General features: G+C 37.2%; 2 protein-coding genes across 2 annotated transcripts; one reads left to right on the top strand and one right to left on the bottom strand.

The window, feature by feature from the left end:
* Window positions 1-12,117: 12,117 nt before the first annotated feature.
* On the top strand, window positions 12,118-13,939 carry LOC146638335 (uncharacterized). Its single transcript, XM_085363917.1, has 2 exons — window positions 12,118-12,864; window positions 13,604-13,939. The coding sequence occupies exons 1-2, from the start codon at window positions 12,118-12,120 to the stop codon at window positions 13,937-13,939; spliced, it is 1,083 nt and encodes a 360-aa protein (XP_085220043.1).
* Window positions 13,940-14,956: 1,017 nt separating this feature from the next.
* LOC146638334 (uncharacterized) lies at window positions 14,957-16,826 on the bottom strand. The gene has a single exon (XM_085367772.1). It carries the CDS (start codon window positions 16,443-16,445, stop codon window positions 15,558-15,560), a length of 888 nt encoding a protein of 295 aa, XP_085223898.1. The 5' UTR covers window positions 16,446-16,826; the 3' UTR covers window positions 14,957-15,557.
* Between the last annotated feature and the right edge of the window lie 5,379 nt (window positions 16,827-22,205).

Here is a 22,205-nt window from a genome sequence, read left to right as displayed (position 1 = left end):
AAACAAAGTATAGGTTTTCATTATGTGAATAATTTTAAAATCTTAGCTCAAACGGCTGCAAAACATGTTTGCCCAGCACGGGGATATTGAGTTCTATAAGATAAAGCCATAAACATGTTTGTCTGGGTCTTCTATCAAAAGTTACAGCGATTTATATGAAGTTGTTCAAAAACGCTTTATTTCGCCAAGACAATGCGTTTCTCACTGTTACATGCATTTGAATGGGAAACTCGCCTGAAACAAAGTATAGGTTTTCATTATGTGAATAATTGTAAAATCTTAGCTCAAACGGCTGCAAAACCTGTTCTGTTTGCCCAGCACGGGGATATTGAGTTCTATAAGATAAAGCCATAAACATCTTTGTCTGAGTCTTCTATCAAAAGTTACAGCGATTTATATGAAGTTGTACAAAAACGCTTTATTTCGCCAAGACAATGCGTTTCTCACTGTTACATGCATTTGAATGGGAAACTCGCCTGAAACAAAGTATAGGTTTTCATTATGTGAATAATTTTAAAATCTTAGCTCAAACGGCTGCAAAACCTGTTTGCCCAGCACGGGGATATTGAGTTCTATAAGATAAAGCCATAAACATGTTTGTCTGAGTCTTCTATCAAAAGTTACAGCGATTTATATGAAGTTGTTCAAAAACGCTTTATTTCGCCAAGACAATGCGTTTCTCACTGTTACATGCATTTGAATGGGAAACTCGCCTGAAACAAAGTATAGGTTTTCATTGTGTGAATAATTTTAAAATCTTAGCTCAAACGGCTGCAAAACCTGTTCTGTTTGCCCAGCACGGGGATATTGAGTTCTATAAGATAAAGCCATAAACATGTTTGTCTGAGTCTTCTATCAAAAGTTACAGCGATTTATATGAAGTTGTACGAAAACGCTTTATTTCGCCAAGACAGTGTGTTTCTCACTGTTACATGCATTTGAATGGGAAACTCACCTGAAACAAAGTATAGGTTTTCATTATGTGAATAATTTTAAAATCTTAGCTCAAACGGCTGCAAAACCTGTTTGCCCAGCACAGGGATATTGAGTTCTATAAGATAAAGCCATAAACATCTTTGTCTGAGTCTTCTATCAAAAGTTACAGCGATTTATATGAAGTTGTACGAAAACGCTTTATTTCGCCAAGACAATGCGTTTCTCACTGTTACATGCATTTGAATGGGAAACTCGCCTGAAACAAAGTATAGGTTTTCATTATGTGAATAATTTTAAAATCTTAGCTCAAACGGCTGCAAAACCTGTTCTGTTTGTCCAGCACGGGGATATTGAGTTCTATAAGATAAAGCCATAAATATGTTTGTCTGAGTCTTCTATCAAAAGTTACAGCGATTTATATGAAGTTGTTCAAAAACGCTTTATTTCGCCAAGACAATGCGTTTCTCACTGTTACATGCATTTGAATGGGAAACTCACCCGAGACAAAGTATAGGTTTTCATTATGTGAATAATTTTAAAATCTTAGCTCAAACGGCTGCAAAACCTGTTTGCCCAGCACGGGGATATTGAGTTCTATAAGATAAAGCCATAAACATGTTTGTCTGAGTCTTCTATCAAAAGTTACAGCGATTTATATGAAGTGGTTGAAAAACGCTTTATTTCGCCAAGACAGTGTATTTCTCACTGTTACATGCATTTGAATGGGAAACTCGTCTGAAACAAAGTATAGGTTTTCATTATGTGAATAATTTTAAAATCTTAGCTCAAACGGCTGCAAAACATGTTTGCCCAGCACGGGGATATTGAGTTCTATAAGATAAAGCCATAAACATGTTTGTCTGAGTCTTCTATCAAAAGTTACAGCGATTTATATGAAGTTGTACGAAAACGCTTTATTTCGCCAAGACAATGCGTTTCTCACTGTTACATGCATTTGAATGGGAAACTCGCCTGAAACAAAGTATAGGTTTTCATTATGTGAATAATTTTAAAATCTTAGCTCAAACGGCTGCAAAACCTGTTTGCCCAGCACGGGATATTGAGTTCTATAAGATAAAGCCATAAACATGTTTGTCTGAGTCTTCTATCAAAAGTTACAGCGATTTATATGAAGTGGTTGAAAAACGCTTTATTTCGCCAAGACAGTGTATTTCTCACTGTTACATGCATTTGAATGGGAAACTCGTCTGAAACAAAGTATAGGTTTTCATTATGTGAATAATTTTAAAATCTTAGCTCAAACGGCTGCAAAACATGTTTGCCCAGCACGGGGATATTGAGTTCTATAAGATAAAGCCATAAACATGTTTGTCTGAGTCTTCTATCAAAAGTTACAGCGATTTATATGAAGTTGTACGAAAACGCTTTATTTCGCCAAGACAATGCGTTTCTCACTGTTACATGCATTTGAATGGGAAACTCGCCTGAAACAAAGTATAGGTTTTCATTATGTGAATAATTTTAAAATCTTAGCTCAAACGGCTGCAAAACCTGTTTGCCCAGCACGGGATATTGAGTTCTATAAGATAAAGCCATAAACATGTTTGTCTGAGTCTTCTATCAAAAGTTACAGCGATTTATATGAAGTGGTTGAAAAACGCTTTATTTCGCCAAGACAGTGTATTTCTCACTGTTACATGCATTTGAATGGGAAACTCGCCTGAAACAAAGTATAGGTTTTCATTATGTGAATAATTTTAAAATCTTAGCTCAAACGGCTGCAAAACCTGTTTGCCCAGCACGGGGATATTGAGTTCTATAAGATAAAGCCATAAACATCTTTGTCTGAGTCTTCTATCAAAAGTTACAGCGATTTATATGAAGTTGTTCCAAAACGCTTTATTTCACCAAGACAATGCGTTTCTCACTGTTACATGCATTTGAATGGGAAACTCGCCTGAAACAAAGTATAGGTTTTCATTATGTGAATAATTTTAAAATCTTAGCTCAAACGGCTGCAAAACCTGTTCTGTTTGCCCAGCACGGGGATATTGAGTTCTATAAGATAAAGCCATAAACATGTTTGTCTGAGTCTTCTATCAAAAGTTACAGCGATTTATATGAAGTTGTTCAAAAACGCTTTATTTCGCCAAGACAGTGTGTTTCTCACTGTTACATGCATTTGAATGGGAAACTCACCCGAGACAAAGTATAGGTTTTCATTATGTGAATAATTTTAAAATCTTAGCTCAAACGGCTGCAAAACCTGTTCTGTTTGCCCAGCACGGGGATATTGAGTTCTATAAGATAAAGCCATAAACATGTTTGTCTGAGTCTTCTATCAAAAGTTACAGCGATTTATATGAAGTTGTACAAAAACGCTTTATTTCGCCAAGACAGTGTATTTCTCACTGTTACATGCATTTGAATGGGAAACTCGCCTGAAACAAAGTATAGGTTTTCATTATGTGAATAATTTTAAAATCTTAGCTCAAACGGCTGCAAAACCTGTTTGCCCAGCACGGGGATATTGAGTTCTATAAGATAAAGCCATAAACATGTTTGTCTGAGTCTTCTATCAAAAGTTACAGCGATTTATATGAAGTGGTTGAAAAACGCTTTATTTCGCCAAGACAATGCGTTTCTCACTGTTACATGCATTTGAATGGGAAACTCGCCTGAAACAAAGTATAGGTTTTCATTATGTGAATAATTTTAAAATCTTAGCTCAAACGGCTGCAAAACCTGTTTGCCCAGCACGGGGATATTGAGTTCTATAAGATAAAGCCATAAACATGTTTGTCTGAGTCTTCTATCAAAAGTTACAGCGATTTATATGAAGTGGTACAAAAACGCTTTATTTCGCCAAGACAGTGTGTTTCTCACTGTTACATGCATTTGAATGGGAAACTCGCCTGAAACAAAGTATAGGTTTTCATTATGTGAATAATTTTAAAATCTTAGCTCAAACGGCTGCAAAACCTGTTCTGTTTGCCCAGCACGGGGATATTGAGTTCTATAAGATAAAGCCATAAACATGTTTGTCTGGCTCTTCTATCAAAAGTTACAGCGATTTATATGAAGTGGTTGAAAAACGCTTTATTTCGCCAAGACAGTGTATTTCTCACTGTTACATGCATTTGAATGGGAAACTCGCCTGAAACAAAGTATAGGTTTTCATTATGTGAATAATTTTAAAATCTTAGCTCAAACGGCTGCAAAACATGTTTGCCCAGCACGGGGATATTGAGTTCTATAAGATAAAGCCATAAACATGTTTGTCTGGGTCTTCTATCAAAAGTTACAGCGATTTATATGAAGTTGTTCAAAAACGCTTTATTTCGCCAAGACAATGCGTTTCTCACTGTTACATGCATTTGAATGGGAAACTCGCCTGAAACAAAGTATAGGTTTTCATTATGTGAATAATTTTAAAATCTTAGCTCAAACGGCTGCAAAACCTGTTCTGTTTGCCCAGCACGGGGATATTGAGTTCTATAAGATAAAGCCATAAACATCTTTGTCTGAGTCTTCTATCAAAAGTTACAGCGATTTATATGAAGTTGTACAAAAACGCTTTATTTCGCCAAGACAATGCGTTTCTCACTGTTACATGCATTTGAATGGGAAACTCGCCTGAAACAAAGTATAGGTTTTCATTATGTGAATAATTTTAAAATCTTAGCTCAAACGGCTGCAAAACCTGTTTGCCCAGCACGGGGATATTGAGTTCTATAAGATAAAGCCATAAACATGTTTGTCTGAGTCTTCTATCAAAAGTTACAGCGATTTATATGAAGTTGTTCAAAAACGCTTTATTTCGCCAAGACAATGCGTTTCTCACTGTTACATGCATTTGAATGGGAAACTCGCCTGAAACAAAGTATAGGTTTTCATTGTGTGAATAATTTTAAAATCTTAGCTCAAACGGCTGCAAAACCTGTTCTGTTTGCCCAGCACGGGGATATTGAGTTCTATAAGATAAAGCCATAAACATGTTTGTCTGAGTCTTCTATCAAAAGTTACAGCGATTTATATGAAGTTGTACGAAAACGCTTTATTTCGCCAAGACAGTGTGTTTCTCACTGTTACATGCATTTGAATGGGAAACTCACCTGAAACAAAGTATAGGTTTTCATTATGTGAATAATTTTAAAATCTTAGCTCAAACGGCTGCAAAACCTGTTTGCCCAGCACAGGGATATTGAGTTCTATAAGATAAAGCCATAAACATCTTTGTCTGAGTCTTCTATCAAAAGTTACAGCGATTTATATGAAGTTGTACGAAAACGCTTTATTTCGCCAAGACAATGCGTTTCTCACTGTTACATGCATTTGAATGGGAAACTCGCCTGAAACAAAGTATAGGTTTTCATTATGTGAATAATTTTAAAATCTTAGCTCAAACGGCTGCAAAACCTGTTCTGTTTGTCCAGCACGGGGATATTGAGTTCTATAAGATAAAGCCATAAATATGTTTGTCTGAGTCTTCTATCAAAAGTTACAGCGATTTATATGAAGTTGTTCAAAAACGCTTTATTTCGCCAAGACAATGCGTTTCTCACTGTTACATGCATTTGAATGGGAAACTCACCCGAGACAAAGTATAGGTTTTCATTATGTGAATAATTTTAAAATCTTAGCTCAAACGGCTGCAAAACCTGTTTGCCCAGCACGGGGATATTGAGTTCTATAAGATAAAGCCATAAATATGTTTGTCTGAGTCTTCTATCAAAAGTTACAGCGATTTATATGAAGTTGTACGAAAACGCTTTATTTCGCCAAGACAATGCGTTTCTCACTGTTACATGCATTTGAATGGGAAACTCGCCTGAAACAAAGTATAGGTTTTCATTATGTGAATAATTTTAAAATCTTAGCTCAAACGGCTGCAAAACCTGTTTGCCCAGCACGGGGATATTGAGTTCTATAAGATAAAGCCATAAACATGTTTGTCTGAGTCTTCTATCAAAAGTTACAGCGATTTATATGAAGTGGTTGAAAAACGCTTTATTTCGCCAAGACAGTGTATTTCTCACTGTTACATGCATTTGAATGGGAAACTCGTCTGAAACAAAGTATAGGTTTTCATTATGTGAATAATTTTAAAATCTTAGCTCAAACGGCTGCAAAACATGTTTGCCCAGCACGGGGATATTGAGTTCTATAAGATAAAGCCATAAACATGTTTGTCTGAGTCTTCTATCAAAAGTTACAGCGATTTATATGAAGTTGTACGAAAACGCTTTATTTCGCCAAGACAATGCGTTTCTCACTGTTACATGCATTTGAATGGGAAACTCGCCTGAAACAAAGTATAGGTTTTCATTATGTGAATAATTTTAAAATCTTAGCTCAAACGGCTGCAAAACCTGTTTGCCCAGCACGGGATATTGAGTTCTATAAGATAAAGCCATAAACATGTTTGTCTGAGTCTTCTATCAAAAGTTACAGCGATTTATATGAAGTGGTTGAAAAACGCTTTATTTCGCCAAGACAGTGTATTTCTCACTGTTACATGCATTTGAATGGGAAACTCGTCTGAAACAAAGTATAGGTTTTCATTATGTGAATAATTTTAAAATCTTAGCTCAAACGGCTGCAAAACATGTTTGCCCAGCACGGGGATATTGAGTTCTATAAGATAAAGCCATAAACATGTTTGTCTGAGTCTTCTATCAAAAGTTACAGCGATTTATATGAAGTTGTACGAAAACGCTTTATTTCGCCAAGACAATGCGTTTCTCACTGTTACATGCATTTGAATGGGAAACTCGCCTGAAACAAAGTATAGGTTTTCATTATGTGAATAATTTTAAAATCTTAGCTCAAACGGCTGCAAAACCTGTTTGCCCAGCACGGGATATTGAGTTCTATAAGATAAAGCCATAAACATGTTTGTCTGAGTCTTCTATCAAAAGTTACAGCGATTTATATGAAGTGGTTGAAAAACGCTTTATTTCGCCAAGACAGTGTATTTCTCACTGTTACATGCATTTGAATGGGAAACTCGCCTGAAACAAAGTATAGGTTTTCATTATGTGAATAATTTTAAAATCTTAGCTCAAACGGCTGCAAAACCTGTTTGCCCAGCACGGGGATATTGAGTTCTATAAGATAAAGCCATAAACATCTTTGTCTGAGTCTTCTATCAAAAGTTACAGCGATTTATATGAAGTTGTTCCAAAACGCTTTATTTCACCAAGACAATGCGTTTCTCACTGTTACATGCATTTGAATGGGAAACTCGCCTGAAACAAAGTATAGGTTTTCATTATGTGAATAATTTTAAAATCTTAGCTCAAACGGCTGCAAAACCTGTTCTGTTTGCCCAGCACGGGGATATTGAGTTCTATAAGATAAAGCCATAAACATGTTTGTCTGAGTCTTCTATCAAAAGTTACAGCGATTTATATGAAGTTGTTCAAAAACGCTTTATTTCGCCAAGACAATGCGTTTCTCACTGTTACATGCATTTGAATGGGAAACTCGCCTGAAACAAAGTATAGGTTTTCATTGTGTGAATAATTTTAAAATCTTAGCTCAAACGGCTGCAAAACCTGTTCTGTTTGCCCAGCACGGGGATATTGAGTTCTATAAGATAAAGCCATAAACATGTTTGTCTGAGTCTTCTATCAAAAGTTACAGCGATTTATATGAAGTTGTACGAAAACGCTTTATTTCGCCAAGACAGTGTGTTTCTCACTGTTACATGCATTTGAATGGGAAACTCACCTGAAACAAAGTATAGGTTTTCATTATGTGAATAATTTTAAAATCTTAGCTCAAACGGCTGCAAAACCTGTTTGCCCAGCACAGGGATATTGAGTTCTATAAGATAAAGCCATAAACATGTTTATCTGAGTCTTCTATCAAAAGTTACAGCGATTTATATGAAGTTGTACGAAAACGCTTTATTTCGCCAAGACAATGCGTTTCTCACTGTTACATGCATTTGAATGGGAAACTCGCCTGAAACAAAGTATAGGTTTTCATTATGTGAATAATTTTAAAATCTTAGCTCAAACGGCTGCAAAACCTGTTCTGTTTGTCCAGCACGGGGATATTGAGTTCTATAAGATAAAGCCATAAACATGTTTGTCTGAGTCTTCTATCAAAAGTTACAGCGATTTATATGAAGTTGTTCAAAAACGCTTTATTTCGCCAAGACAGTGTGTTTCTCACTGTTACATGCATTTGAATGGGAAACTCACCCGAGACAAAGTATAGGTTTTCATTATGTGAATAATTTTAAAATCTTAGCTCAAACGGCTGCAAAACCTGTTCTGTTTGCCCAGCACGGGGATATTGAGTTCTATAAGATAAAGCCATAAACATGTTTGTCTGAGTCTTCTATCAAAAGTTACAGCGATTTATATGAAGTTGTACGAAAACGCTTTATTTCGCCAAGACAGTGTGTTTCTCACTGTTACATGCATTTGAATGGGAAACTCACCTGAAACAAAGTATAGGTTTTCATTATGTGAATAATTTTAAAATCTTAGCTCAAACGGCTGCAAAACCTGTTTGCCCAGCACAGGGATATTGAGTTCTATAAGATAAAGCCATAAACATGTTTATCTGAGTCTTCTATCAAAAGTTACAGCGATTTATATGAAGTTGTACGAAAACGCTTTATTTCGCCAAGACAATGCGTTTCTCACTGTTACATGCATTTGAATGGGAAACTCGCCTGAAACAAAGTATAGGTTTTCATTATGTGAATAATTTTAAAATCTTAGCTCAAACGGCTGCAAAACCTGTTCTGTTTGTCCAGCACGGGGATATTGAGTTCTATAAGATAAAGCCATAAACATGTTTGTCTGAGTCTTCTATCAAAAGTTACAGCGATTTATATGAAGTTGTTCAAAAACGCTTTATTTCGCCAAGACAGTGTGTTTCTCACTGTTACATGCATTTGAATGGGAAACTCACCCGAGACAAAGTATAGGTTTTCATTATGTGAATAATTTTAAAATCTTAGCTCAAACGGCTGCAAAACCTGTTCTGTTTGCCCAGCACGGGGATATTGAGTTCTATAAGATAAAGCCATAAACATGTTTGTCTGAGTCTTCTATCAAAAGTTACAGCGATTTATATGAAGTTGTTCAAAAACGCTTTATTTCGCCAAGACAATGCGTTTCTCACTGTTACATGCATTTGAATGGGAAACTCGCCTGAAACAAAGTATAGGTTTTCATTGTGTGAATAATTTTAAAATCTTAGCTCAAACGGCTGCAAAACCTGTTCTGTTTGCCCAGCACGGGGATATTGAGTTCTATAAGATAAAGCCATAAACATGTTTGTCTGAGTCTTCTATCAAAAGTTACAGCGATTTATATGAAGTTGTACGAAAACGCTTTATTTCGCCAAGACAGTGTGTTTCTCACTGTTACATGCATTTGAATGGGAAACTCGCCTGAAACAAAGTAAAGGTTTTCATTATGTGAATAATTTTAAAATCTTAGCTCAAACGGCTGCAAAACCTGTTCGGTTTGTCCAGCACGGGGATATTGAGTTCTATAAGATAAAGCCATAAATATGTTTGTCTGAGTCTTCTATCAAAAGTTACAGCGATTTATATGAAGTTGTACGAAAACGCTTTATTTCGCCAAGACAATGCGTTTCTCACTGTTACATGCATTTGAATGGGAAACTCGCCTGAAACAAAGTATAGGTTTTCATTATGTGAATAATTTTAAAATCTTAGCTCAAACGGCTGCAAAACCTGTTTGCCCAGCACGGGGATATTGAGTTCTATAAGATAAAGCCATAAACATGTTTGTCTGAGTCTTCTATCAAAAGTTACAGCGATTTATATGAAGTGGTTGAAAAACGCTTTATTTCGCCAAGACAGTGTATTTCTCACTGTTACATGCATTTGAATGGGAAACTCGTCTGAAACAAAGTATAGGTTTTCATTATGTGAATAATTTTAAAATCTTAGCTCAAACGGCTGCAAAACATGTTTGCCCAGCACGGGGATATTGAGTTCTATAAGATAAAGCCATAAACATGTTTGTCTGAGTCTTCTATCAAAAGTTACAGCGATTTATATGAAGTTGTACGAAAACGCTTTATTTCGCCAAGACAATGCGTTTCTCACTGTTACATGCATTTGAATGGGAAACTCGCCTGAAACAAAGTATAGGTTTTCATTATGTGAATAATTTTAAAATCTTAGCTCAAACGGCTGCAAAACCTGTTTGCCCAGCACGGGGATATTGAGTTCTATAAGATAAAGCCATAAACATCTTTGTCTGAGTCTTCTATCAAAAGTTACAGCGATTTATATGAAGTTGTTCAAAAACGCTTTATTTCGCCAAGACAATGCGTTTCTCACTGTTACATGCATTTGAATGGGAAACTCGCCTGAAACAAAGTATAGGTTTTCATTATGTGAATAATTTTAAAATCTTAGCTCAAACGGCTGCAAAACCTGTTTGCCCAGCACGGGGATATTGAGTTCTATAAGATAAAGCCATAAACATGTTTGTCTGAGTCTTCTATCAAAAGTTACAGCGATTTATATGAAGTTGTTCAAAAACGCTTTATTTCGCCAAGACAATGCGTTTCTCACTGTTACATGCATTTGAATGGGAAACTCGCCTGAAACAAAGTATAGGTTTTCATTGTGTGAATAATTTTAAAATCTTAGCTCAAACGGCTGCAAAACCTGTTCTGTTTGCCCAGCACGGGGATATTGAGTTCTATAAGATAAAGCCATAAACATGTTTGTCTGAGTCTTCTATCAAAAGTTACAGCGATTTATATGAAGTTGTACAAAAACGCTTTATTTCGCCAAGACAGTGTGTTTCTCACTGTTACATGCATTTGAATGGGAAACTCGCCTGAGACAAAGTATAGGTTTTCATTATGTGAATAATTTTAAAATCTTAGCTCAAACGGCTGCAAAACCTGTTTGCCCAGCACGGGGATATTGAGTTCTATAAGATAAAGCCATAAACATGTTTGTCTGAGTCTTCTATCAAGAGTTACAGCGATTTATATGAAGTTGTACGAAAACGCTTTCTTTCGCCAAGACAATGCGTTTCTCACTGTTACATGCATTTGAATGGGAAACTCGCCTGAAACAAAGTATAGGTTTTCATTATGTGAATAATTTTAAAATCTTAGCTCAAACGGCTGCAAAACCTGTTCTGTTTGTCCAGCACGGGGATATTGAGTTCTATAAGATAAAGCCATAAACATGTTTGTCTGAGTCTTCTATCAAAAGTTACAGCGATTTATATGAAGTTGTTCAAAAACGCTTTATTTCGCCAAGACAGTGTGTTTCTCACTGTTACATGCATTTGAATGGGAAACTCACCCGAGACAAAGTATAGGTTTTCATTATGTGAATAATTTTAAAATCTTAGCTCAAACGGCTGCAAAACCTGTTCTGTTTGCCCAGCACGGGGATATTGAGTTCTATAAGATAAAGCCATAAACATGTTTGTCTGAGTCTTCTATCAAAAGTTACAGCGATTTATATGAAGTTGTTCAAAAACGCTTTATTTCGCCAAGACAATGCGTTTCTCACTGTTACATGCATTTGAATGGGAAACTCGCCTGAAACAAAGTATAGGTTTTCATTGTGTGAATAATTTTAAAATCTTAGCTCAAACGGCTGCAAAACCTGTTTGCCCAGCACGGGGATATTGAGTTCTATAAGATAAAGCCATAAACATGTTTGTCTGAGTCTTCTATCAAAAGTTACAGCGATTTATATGAAGTTGTACAAAAACGCTTTATTTCGCCAAGACAGTGTGTTTCTTACGGAGCCCCTCTGATGACATGGTACAAAAAATAAATAAATTGTGGCCACGAAATATCATTTCGAGGCCACGAAATAGGTATAACGTGCCCACGAAATACTTATTTGTGGCCACGAAATACTATTTCGAGGGCACGAAACAGGTATAACGTGCCCACGAAATACTTATTTGTGGCCACGAAATACTATTTCGAGGCCACGAAATAGGTATAACGTGCGCACGAAATGCTAATTTGTGGGCACGAATTGGGTATAACGTGGCAACGAATTACGCATTTGTGGCCACGAAATAGATAACGTGCGCACATCTTATTGATAGAATTCCTGGACAGCTGCGTAGAGACACAAGCATAAAAGTAGGCTAAATACACCATGGACAGAGACAGTCTGAGTTTTATTTCAGGCTGGGAATGAGCTACAAATGCATTTTGAAAAGCCTGGCAATGCAAGGAACCATCATTACGGAGAGACATTTAAACCGGATATTGAGAGCCAAGTCGCTTTACAGACGTAAGTACGACCTGGACGCCGGGATAGATTTTATTGTGAACCAACTGCAAGGGCCTGGGAAGGATCACGGTTATCGGTGGATGTTTACAAAGTGCAAACAACACGGCATTGCGATCAGGAAAGAAGACGTCAGGATCCTCATCTCTTTACTGGACCCAGTAGGTTCCCAGGTTCGCCAGACCAGACGTCTCAGAAGGAGGCAATATTTTGCTCAGGGGCCTAACTTTGTGTGGCACATAGACTCTTATGACAAACTAAAGCCATATGGGATATGTATTAATGGATGCATCGACGGTTTCTCACGCAACATCATTTGGCTGCGGGCCGCACACACTAACAGTGACCCAAAGGTTATCGGAGGTTACTTTGTGGAAGCAGTGGAGAGTCGTGGGGGTTTCCCCAGGCTCGTACGAACTGACATGGGCACTGAGAACGTGTTGGTCAGAGACCTCCAGCGTTATTTACGGAGAAATGACGGGGATGATAGAGCAGGAGACAGAAGCTACGTCACAGGAGCAAGTACCGCAAACCAGAGAATTGAGAGCTGGTGGGGAGTGATGAGAAAAGAAGGAGTCGAGTCATGGATCAAGCTTCTAGGAGAAGTGAAGGACGAAGGATTCTTCTTTGGGGATTTCATTGACAAAGCTCTGTCGCAGTTCTGCTTCATGCCAATCATTCAGGTAAATGACCCATATTATGATAACCAGTGGTGGTAATTAATTACATTAAATTAAGCTGTTTTAGCAGTAAGGGTAACAAAATAATTGTTTACATAGTTAAAACGACGTTACCTTTACCGTACGGTAAATGCAATGTATTCCTAACGTTGTTGAAGGTCAACTGCGCTCTGTATGTGCGTAATGGAGGCTGAAGCATCAACCCAGCCAAAGTTTTTAAATCAGGGAACACTTTGCCAATTGAACTGATCAGAAGTCAGCACGACTTAAATGTTGTTTTTTTCTGATCGGAGGACATTATCCTTGTCTGCACTCATTCTGCATCAGCAGTTATGCTGCAGCTAACGATCTGTCACTGCCAGTCTGTCAAAAGCAGTCAGGCTTCACGCATCAGTAACTCTTCAGCGCTCTATCATTGGTACTATATTGGATCCCCTCATGGGATTGAAAAATATTGATTTTGTCACCTGTATTATGCGCATAAAGTTGAAAAGCTTTGCGCATCCGCACCAAGATTAGTATTAGTATTAGTATAAAGCCCAGATCCCACAACTCAGTGGTTTGCCTGGTGTGGTTCTTTCTTTTCTTTTTTTGCCATCACTCCCTCTTCCTTTGGTTTTCATTAAACTGCATCCAAACATTGCTGCTTTTCAATTCATTTAAGGATGCACCACACTTATTTTCGACCATTTTAAAAATGCCTTGTATTACAGCTCTGACCTAATTCTTGTTTCTTCATCAGGAGGTATTGAATGACATCCGGAGTGTTTGGAATGCTCACCGTATAAGGCCCTCAAAGAATAACAACGTGCCCTGTGGGATACCTGATGTCATGTACATGGCCCCTCACCTTTGGGGTGCAGAAGACTGTCTCGTTCCACTGACAGAAGATTTGACCTTGTGTAAAAATAGCTGCACTTTTGTTAGTTCAGTCCCATGTGATGTGCAAGTATTTGATTTGTGCACAATAATAATGGAGGAATCAAGCTTGGAATTCCCATCTACCATGTCCCAGGCCCTTGATTTATATTTTCATCTCAGGGATACAGTTCGTTCACAGTTATTTGAGGCTACTTAAATGGACACAAACATACAAATGTAGTACATTTTGTACTTCAGTACGTATTCCTACAGCTTAATGTACTTATTATTAAGTAATTATTTTTCTCCAGTGTGTAGTTATCTTGTCTTTGTATCAAAATTATCAGAAAAGACTGTATAACATAATTTTCATTTTGTCCATGTCAGTAAATTAACTCATCATGAAGTGTTGCTTGCTCTTGGTAGCTACAAAGCGTGGAGTATTAAACTAAAATATGATACAGGTTAGAAAAAAAAAATCCTTTTGGGATTGAGTTAAACTTATCACACTGTTAAAGCATCAAAAGTTGTTCATAATAGTTTTTGGTACCAAAAATGTGTTCATTTCTAACAAAAAAAGAGCACCTTGGATAACAACCACATAGACTGGCAATATATCTAATGTTGTGATCAATTAGACAAGAAGACCAAGTAGGCTAAAGTGTAGAATCATAGTTGTGTCACCAATGCTCCAAATGTTTCTTGAGCCTATAATTTTGTTATTGTGGAATAGATTAAAGCAATCCCATGTTTGATAAAGAACGGCTTTTTTTCTTAAAAATCACAGCACGTGTATGACATTATAGAATGAGTAGTTAAATAACTTTCAGCTGTGTCATTAGACATGTTCATGTTTAAAGATGTATAGAATGTAACAGAGAGGACAAAGTTTTGTACCAATGAGAATGGTTTACTGGTGTCTTTCAAAATACACCATACTCAAAAACAGGTTGTATTTTGCATATAATAACAGGATAAAATAACAGTTATTTCTAAAATGTTATACAAACCTCTTTACAATGTAACCAATCTCTGTAATTGACAACTTTTCTTCTAAACCCATTAGGAACATAAAGGTTCACATTCTTGTTTCTATTAAGATTTCTGCAAACATCTGAAATACTTTAATATAGAACATGCTTAATCAGTTGGAATATGGTATTTGTAATGGTGTTGTACTTATGTATGTATATACAGTAGAAAGCACTCAGCAATCTTCCAGTTTGTAGAACTGTTACTGTATGCTATATTGGAAATATTTGTTACTCTTCCTGTAGTAAAAAAGTATTAGAATGTTAAAATTAGTAATTTATTTTGGCACTAGCCAAAAACACAGTAACAATGTGTGCAGCAGGAACAGATGCACTTCTATGTTTAGTGTACGGATTCCTACCAGGTGAAGCACTGAAAATGTTATTTAAATATGTATATGTATTTTCAACTGGTGTTGTTTTGTGGTCTCATTCCCCAACCAATTTGTTGCCTTATTTTGTCCCCAACACTCACTGCTGCTTCTGCAAAATCAGAGTGCTAAGTGCTGTCTACTACAGGTAACTCCACTTTAAAAAACCTGAACATTCCCTTTAGCTTACTATTTTAATTGGGGGGAGAAACTAAGAAAGCACTTACTGACCAGATGAAAAAAAAGGCTGCACATGAAAAAGGCACAACGGGCTACACTGTTAAGAGAACTTAACCACCCAGTCTATTGAACATTCACATTCATTCCTTCATGTTACTGTTAACTACACCCGTGTTTCTATGAACTGTTAGGGTGGAAAACCTAAAACGTGTAGGGCAGAGTGCCTTGAGGACCAAGGTTGGGTAACACTGACCTACACCACATCCATCACCCACATAGAGCTTGCGAGAATGCTGTTAAATTCACTGCGAAAGTCTGGATAGCTGTGATAACCAAGGGGCAGCTTTAGTACACATCCACATGTGTGGGATTGTGGTCTGCGGAGGAAATCTGTAGTTTCTATGAACTCAATTAGTATGGCTTTATCCAACAGATTGGATCCTGTACAGAACCGCAGGAAAAGCTGAAGATAATTGAAATCAATTTCTCCAATGTACCTTTTCAGGTAACGAGAAACTGTTGACTGGGCAGCTGTCATCTCCTCTGGAAAGATTAGAAGCTCCTTCACTGTTTTTACAGTCGGTTTTTTTTCTGCTATGAAATGATGCAGTCCTTCTGGTGGGAGTAAACCAGCTACAGAACCCACAACGGGACGCCAGCACTTGATTACAAACATTGGGGCCTGAATAAGTACTTTGTGTCCTATCTGTGCCAAAACAGGGAGCAGTGTGTCCTTGGTAGGAACCTGCTTGCACTCATGTGCATCAAGTACTTCCAGCAATTCATCTGTATCCACTGAATTGAAGTCATCCAAAGCCTTCAGGAGAACAGATCGCTCTTCTTGTGAGACGTACAAAAGAAAGGAATCTTTTAAACTACTGGTTGTTGAGCCGTACAATATCTCCTCCAGAAAGGGTATTGCAAGCTTCACTGGGAAGTAACCAGCTTGCTTCCACCCTACAACAAACACTCTAGCTATAGCCTGCCATTCTTCACACTGAAAGTCATGCCGGATGAATGGGACTTTCACCTCAACTCCCAATGTGCAGCTGTCATAGAAATCCATCCAAAATTCTGTCAGGCAGTCCCGCAAAACACCACTTCCTTCCCCCTGTTCAAGCTCTCCATTTGGTAACAACATTTTGATATTGACCTCAGATGAAATAATGTTTGAGTCCTTAAAGGCACTGATCAAATCAGTAAGACAATGACCTCTTCTAACAGTTAGTATTACGGGACAAGATCGTGGTTCAGGGGGTGCTTGGTCAGGAATATTGGCCTCTCCTGTCAGCCCCGGTGAGAGAGACAATGTGTGATGAGGTGGATCAGACTCTTTTTCTGTAAACAGTGTTTCAGGGTTTAGTTCAACCACACTAATATCCACCCTGTTATCCCCACTAATAATAACAACTGCATCAGAATCTTCACTTTCACCTACATTTGGCAGACCATCCCATGGTAATGTGTCATTCAGTTCAAAATATCCACTTGTGGAAGCTCCATCATTAATTACAAAGTTTGATGGTTCTGAATTTATGTTTTCCGCCAACAGATCATCAGTGGCCTGATTAGGTTCATTGCCAGTGAGATCTACCACAGAGGGCTGGGTTACTGCATGATTGGCCTCTACGTCTTGGGGCTGCTGTTGTGTTTTCTTTCTGGTACACAGATAAAGTCGCAGAATTTTGACTTTACTTTGCTTATACAACTCATCAACTGTACTGGAAGCATCCACATGCATCTGTGAGCTCTCAATATGAGTTGAATAGTGTGAAAGACTTTTGGTTTTTTTTGAGGTGCCATTGGGGAAAAACAGATTTTCAGCCATAAGTTTGATATTTGACACTGTTTCATTTTTATCTACAGATAAATGCCTTGTTCCACCACCACTTACAGACTTCACCTGTTTGAACCCACCCTTCGACTCATCAAAATCCATCCAGCCAACCTCAATTCGTCTAACTGTTCGTTTTGCATTTGTATTTTCTGCCCACTGAGACAATTTCTTTTTAGGAGGCATTCCCTCAGCTCCTGTCAGTCTTTGTCGTAGCCTTGAGAGTATAGATTCTTTCCTGGATGGTGACGTCCGTGACAGTGTTGCTTGTCTGCAGAAGGCCACAGTGGAGACTCTATCGCCAACTTTGGGGATGTACTTTGCCAGGTCACTGTCTGTCATTAAGGGAATGACAGTTTCATCAATCTGAAAAATATAAATAACAAATTAATAAAATTGTCAATATTAAAAAAACAATGAATACATACAACTGCATATTTTAGAGTTGTTTTTTGCTATCTACTTTTGATAACAGATACTTTTGGTAATGTGGTACACATTTGTCCAACATAAGATGAACAAAAATTGCTTTTAAAATTACTCTTTAAACATATCACGTCATTAATTAATGTCACTGATTAAACACAAATATGAAATTCAATAAATTCTTTTAGAATGTGCATAGTAAATTGTGGATTGCGGCTTTCCGTTCAAAAACAAACACACAGACACACACGCACGCACACAGCAAAAGCTGCAGTGGCTTACATTCTCATCTTCAAGTTTCTTGATCACATCTTCTTCAACTTTGCGCTCTGTTAAGAATTCTCGCAGCCGAGTATCCATAGCTGACCTCTAAACCACATGAAAATAAAATTAGTATTTTTACACTCAGTTATAAATTTTATGTAGCAGATTTTTACATGATAGCCTACCTATAAAATCACTTTATCTATGGCAAATCAGAATTTGATAATGATTGTTTTATTACTTAGATATTATCTATGGTAATGAGGAATGGAGCGATTGTCTACTTGGAGTTTAAGTAGTTCAGCATGAGCAATGACAACCTGCATCAATACAAAATCATTCCGATCACTGTATGCTTTATTAGTTCCCTTGGCAACGTGATAACCGCAGTGAGCTACTGTAACTGCAAGGCTTCATCCGATAATGCGTTGAAAGCTACGGCTCATTTAGCATGTATTACCTTAACAAGTGTGACTCACATGATGCTACTTTCAAAGGAGATGTTCAGCAAAAAAAAGGCAATTTTAAGATGCTTTCCATCTAAAACTGTTATTATTGTCCAGACCAGATTAGTTGCACCAGCTAGTATGGTGATGTGGCCAGGGTAAAAGAGAGACACCTTCGTGACACAGAGAACTAAGGTTTTATGTTGAACATACCTCATTTATTAGTAGCCTTCAGCCTTGCTCTACTTTGAAAGTGTGCTGCGGGGCCGCCGCACGTCCTACAGTTAAAAATGAGTTTACGGCTACATATTAGCACAACAAAACAACGTGTACTAACAACATGAGGATACAACATTTGAAATGTCAGCAGATACCATTTAGAACATAGTAACAATATAGGTCTGAATAAATAACTGCCGAATTGCGGGATAACAATATGAAATAAATATAAAATATAATACACTCACCTTAAGGACATCACCAACAGCAAGGACTCCGTACTATGGCTGACGCAGGTTCTAGTGAATGTGCCCTGGGATAATATATATATATATCATCAAGTGTTTCGTGGCCACAAATAAGTATTTCGTGGGCACGTTATACCTGTTTCGTGCCCTCGAAATAGTATTTCGTGGCCACAAATAAGTATTTCGTGGGCACGTTATACCTATTTCGTGGCCACAAATAAGTATTTCGTGGGAACGTTATACCTATTTCGTGGCCACAAATAAGTATTTCGTGGGCACGTTATACCTATTTCGTGGCCTCGAAATGATATTTCGTGGCCACAATTTATTTATTTTTTGTACCATGTCATCAGAGGGGCTCCGTAGTTTCTCACTGTTACATGCATTTGAATGGGAAACTCACCCGAGACAAAGTATAGGTTTTCATTATGTGAATAATTTTAAAATCTTAGCTCAAACGGCTGCAAAACCTGTTTGCCCAGCACGGGGATATTGAGTTCTATAAGATAAAGCCATAAACATGTTTGTCTGAGTCTTCTATCAAAAGTTACAGCGATTTATATGAAGTTGTTCAAAAACGCTTTATTTCGCCAAGACAATGCGTTTCTCACTGTTACATGCATTTGAATGGGAAACTCGCCTGAAACAAAGTATAGGTTTTCATTATGTGAATAATTTTAAAATCTTAGCTCAAACGGCTGCAAAACCTGTTCTGTTTGCCCAGCACGGGGATATTGAGTTCTATAAGATAAAGCCATAAACATGTTTGTCTGAGTCGTCTATCAAAAGTTACAGCGATTTATATGAAGTTGTTCAAAAACGCTTTATTTCGCCAAGACAATGCGTTTCTCACTGTTACATGCATTTGAATGGGAAACTCGCCTGAAACAAAGTATAGGTTTTCATTATGTGAATAATTTTAAAATCTTAGCTCAAACGGCTGCAAAACCTGTTCTGTTTGCCCAGCACGGGGATATTGAGTTCTATAAGATAAAGCCATAAACATGTTTGTCTGAGTCTTCTATCAAAAGTTACAGCGATTTATATGAAGTTGTACAAAAACGCTTTATTTCGCCAAGACAATGCGTTTCTCACTGTTACATGCATTTGAATGGGAAACTCACCCGAGATAAAGTATAGGTTTTCATTATGTGAATAATTTTAAAATCTTAGCTCAAACGGCTGCAAAACCTGTTTGCCCAGCACGGGGATATTGAGTTCTATAAGATAAAGCCATAAACATGTTTGTCTGAGTCTTCTATCAAAAGTTACAGCGATTTATATGAAGTTGTTCAAAAACGCTTTATTTCGCCAAGACAATGCGTTTCTCACTGTTACATGCATTTGAATGGGAAACTCGCCTGAAACAAAGTATAGGTTTTCATTGTGTGAATAATTTTAAAATCTTAGCTCAAACGGCTGCAAAACCTGTTCTGTTTGCCCAGCACGGGGATATTGAGTTCTATAAGATAAAGCCATAAACATGTTTGTCTGAGTCTTCTATCAAAAGTTACAGCGATTTATATGAAGTTGTTCAAAAACGCTTTATTTCGCCAAGACAATGCGTTTCTCACTGTTACATGCATTTGAATGGGAAACTCGCCTGAAACAAAGTATAGGTTTTCATTGTGTGAATAATTTTAAAATCTTAGGTCAAACGGCTGCAAAACCTGTTCTGTTTGCCCAGCACGGGGATATTGAGTTCTATAAGATAAAGCCATAAACATGTTTGTCTGAGTCTTCTATCAAAAGTTACAGCGATTTATATGAAGTTGTTCAAAAACGCTTTATTTCGCCAAGACAATGCGTTTCTCACTGTTACATGCATTTGAATGGGAAACTCGCCTGAAACAAAGTATAGGTTTTCATTATGTGAATAATTTTAAAATCTTAGCTCAAACGGCTGCAAAACCTGTTCTGTTTGCCCAGCACGGGGATATTGAGTTCTATAAGATAAAGCCATAAACATGTTTGTCTGAGTCTTCTATCAAAAGTTACAGCGATTTATATGAAGTTGTTCAAAAACGCTTTATTTCGCCAAGACAATGCGTTTCTCACTGTTACATGCATTTGAATGGGAAACTCACCCGAGACAAAGTATAGGTTTTCATTATGTGAATAATTTTAAAATCTTAGCTCAAACGGCTGCAAAACCTGTTTGCCCAGCACGGGGACCTTGAGTTCTATAAGATAAAGCCATAAACATGTTTGTCTGAGTCTTCTATCAAAAGTTACAGCGATTTATATGAAGTTGTACAAAAACGCTTTATTTCGCCAAGACAGTGTGTTTCTCACTGTTACATGCATTTGAATGGGAAACTCGCCTGAAACAAAGTATAGGTTTTCATTATGTGAATAATTTTAAAATCTTAGCTCAAACGGCTGCAAAACCTGTTTGCCCAGCACGGGGATATTGAGTTCTATAAGATAAAGCCATAAACATGTTTGTCTGAGTCTTCTATCAAAAGTTACAGCGATTTATATGAAGTTGTTCAAAAACGCTTTATTTCGCCAAGACAATGCGTTTCTCACTGTTACATGCATTTGAATGGGAAACTCGCCTGAAACAAAGTATAGGTTTTCATTATGTGAATAATTTTAAAATCTTAGCTCAAACGGCTGCAAAACCTGTTCTGTTTGCCCAGCACGGGGATATTGAGTTCTATAAGATAAAGCCATAAACATGTTTGTCTGAGTCTTCTATCAAAAGTTACAGCGATTTATATGAAGTTGTTCAAAAACGCTTTATTTCGCCAAGACAATGCGTTTCTCACTGTTACATGCATTTGAATGGGAAACTCGCCTGAAACAAAGTATAGGTTTTCATTATGTGAATAATTTTAAAATCTTAGCTCAAACGGCTGCAAAACCTGTTCTGTTTGCCCAGCACGGGGATATTGAGTTCTATAAGATAAAGCCATAAACATGTTTGTCTGAGTCTTCTATCAAAAGTTACAGCGATTTATATGAAGTTGTTCAAAAACGCTTTATTTCGCCAAGACAATGCGTTTCTCACTGTTACATGCATTTGAATGGGAAACTCGCCTGAAACAAAGTATAGGTTTTCAATTTGTGAATAACTTGAAAATCTTAGCTCAAACAGCTGCAAAACCTATTTCCTCAGCACGGAGATGCTGAATTCTATAAGGCAAAGCCATAAATATGTTTGTGTGTGAGTCCTCTATCAAAAGTTACAGCTGTCTTCATGAAGTTGATACTGACCCAGGGTCAGTGTAAAATACAAGTTATTCACATAATGAAAACTTATACTTTGTTTCGTGCAAGAACTCCATTCAAATGCATGTAATAGTCAGAAACGCACTGTCTCGGCGAAATGAAGCCTTTTTGTACAACTTCATGAAGTTAGCTGTAACTTTTGATAAAAGGCTCAAAGCAGAGGGATAACGACGGCTATTCAACATCGTTACACGACACATTCGAGCTGCATGACGCAGACAAAGTGA

The sequence above is a fragment of the Diplotaxodon limnothrissa genome, linkage group LG2, assembly GCF_057381915.1.
Source record: "Diplotaxodon limnothrissa isolate DT_005_m linkage group LG2, D_limnothrissa_male_GT1.1, whole genome shotgun sequence".
Lineage (NCBI taxonomy): Eukaryota > Metazoa > Chordata > Actinopteri > Cichliformes > Cichlidae > Diplotaxodon > Diplotaxodon limnothrissa.
Note: the sequence above shows the minus strand (reverse complement) of the source record. Positions and strands in the feature narration are given on the sequence as shown.

Coding starts and splice junctions, on each gene's coding strand:
- LOC146638335 (XM_085363917.1), top strand. CDS start 12,118: ATGCAAGGAACCATCATTACGGAGAGACATTTAAACCGGATATTGAGA. Junction 12,865..13,603: donor GCTTCATGCCAATCATTCAG/GTAAATGACCCA, acceptor TTTCTTCATCAG/GAGGTATTGAATGACATCCG.
- LOC146638334 (XM_085367772.1), bottom strand. CDS start 16,445: ATGTTGTTACCAAATGGAGAGCTTGAACAGGGGGAAGGAAGTGGTGTT.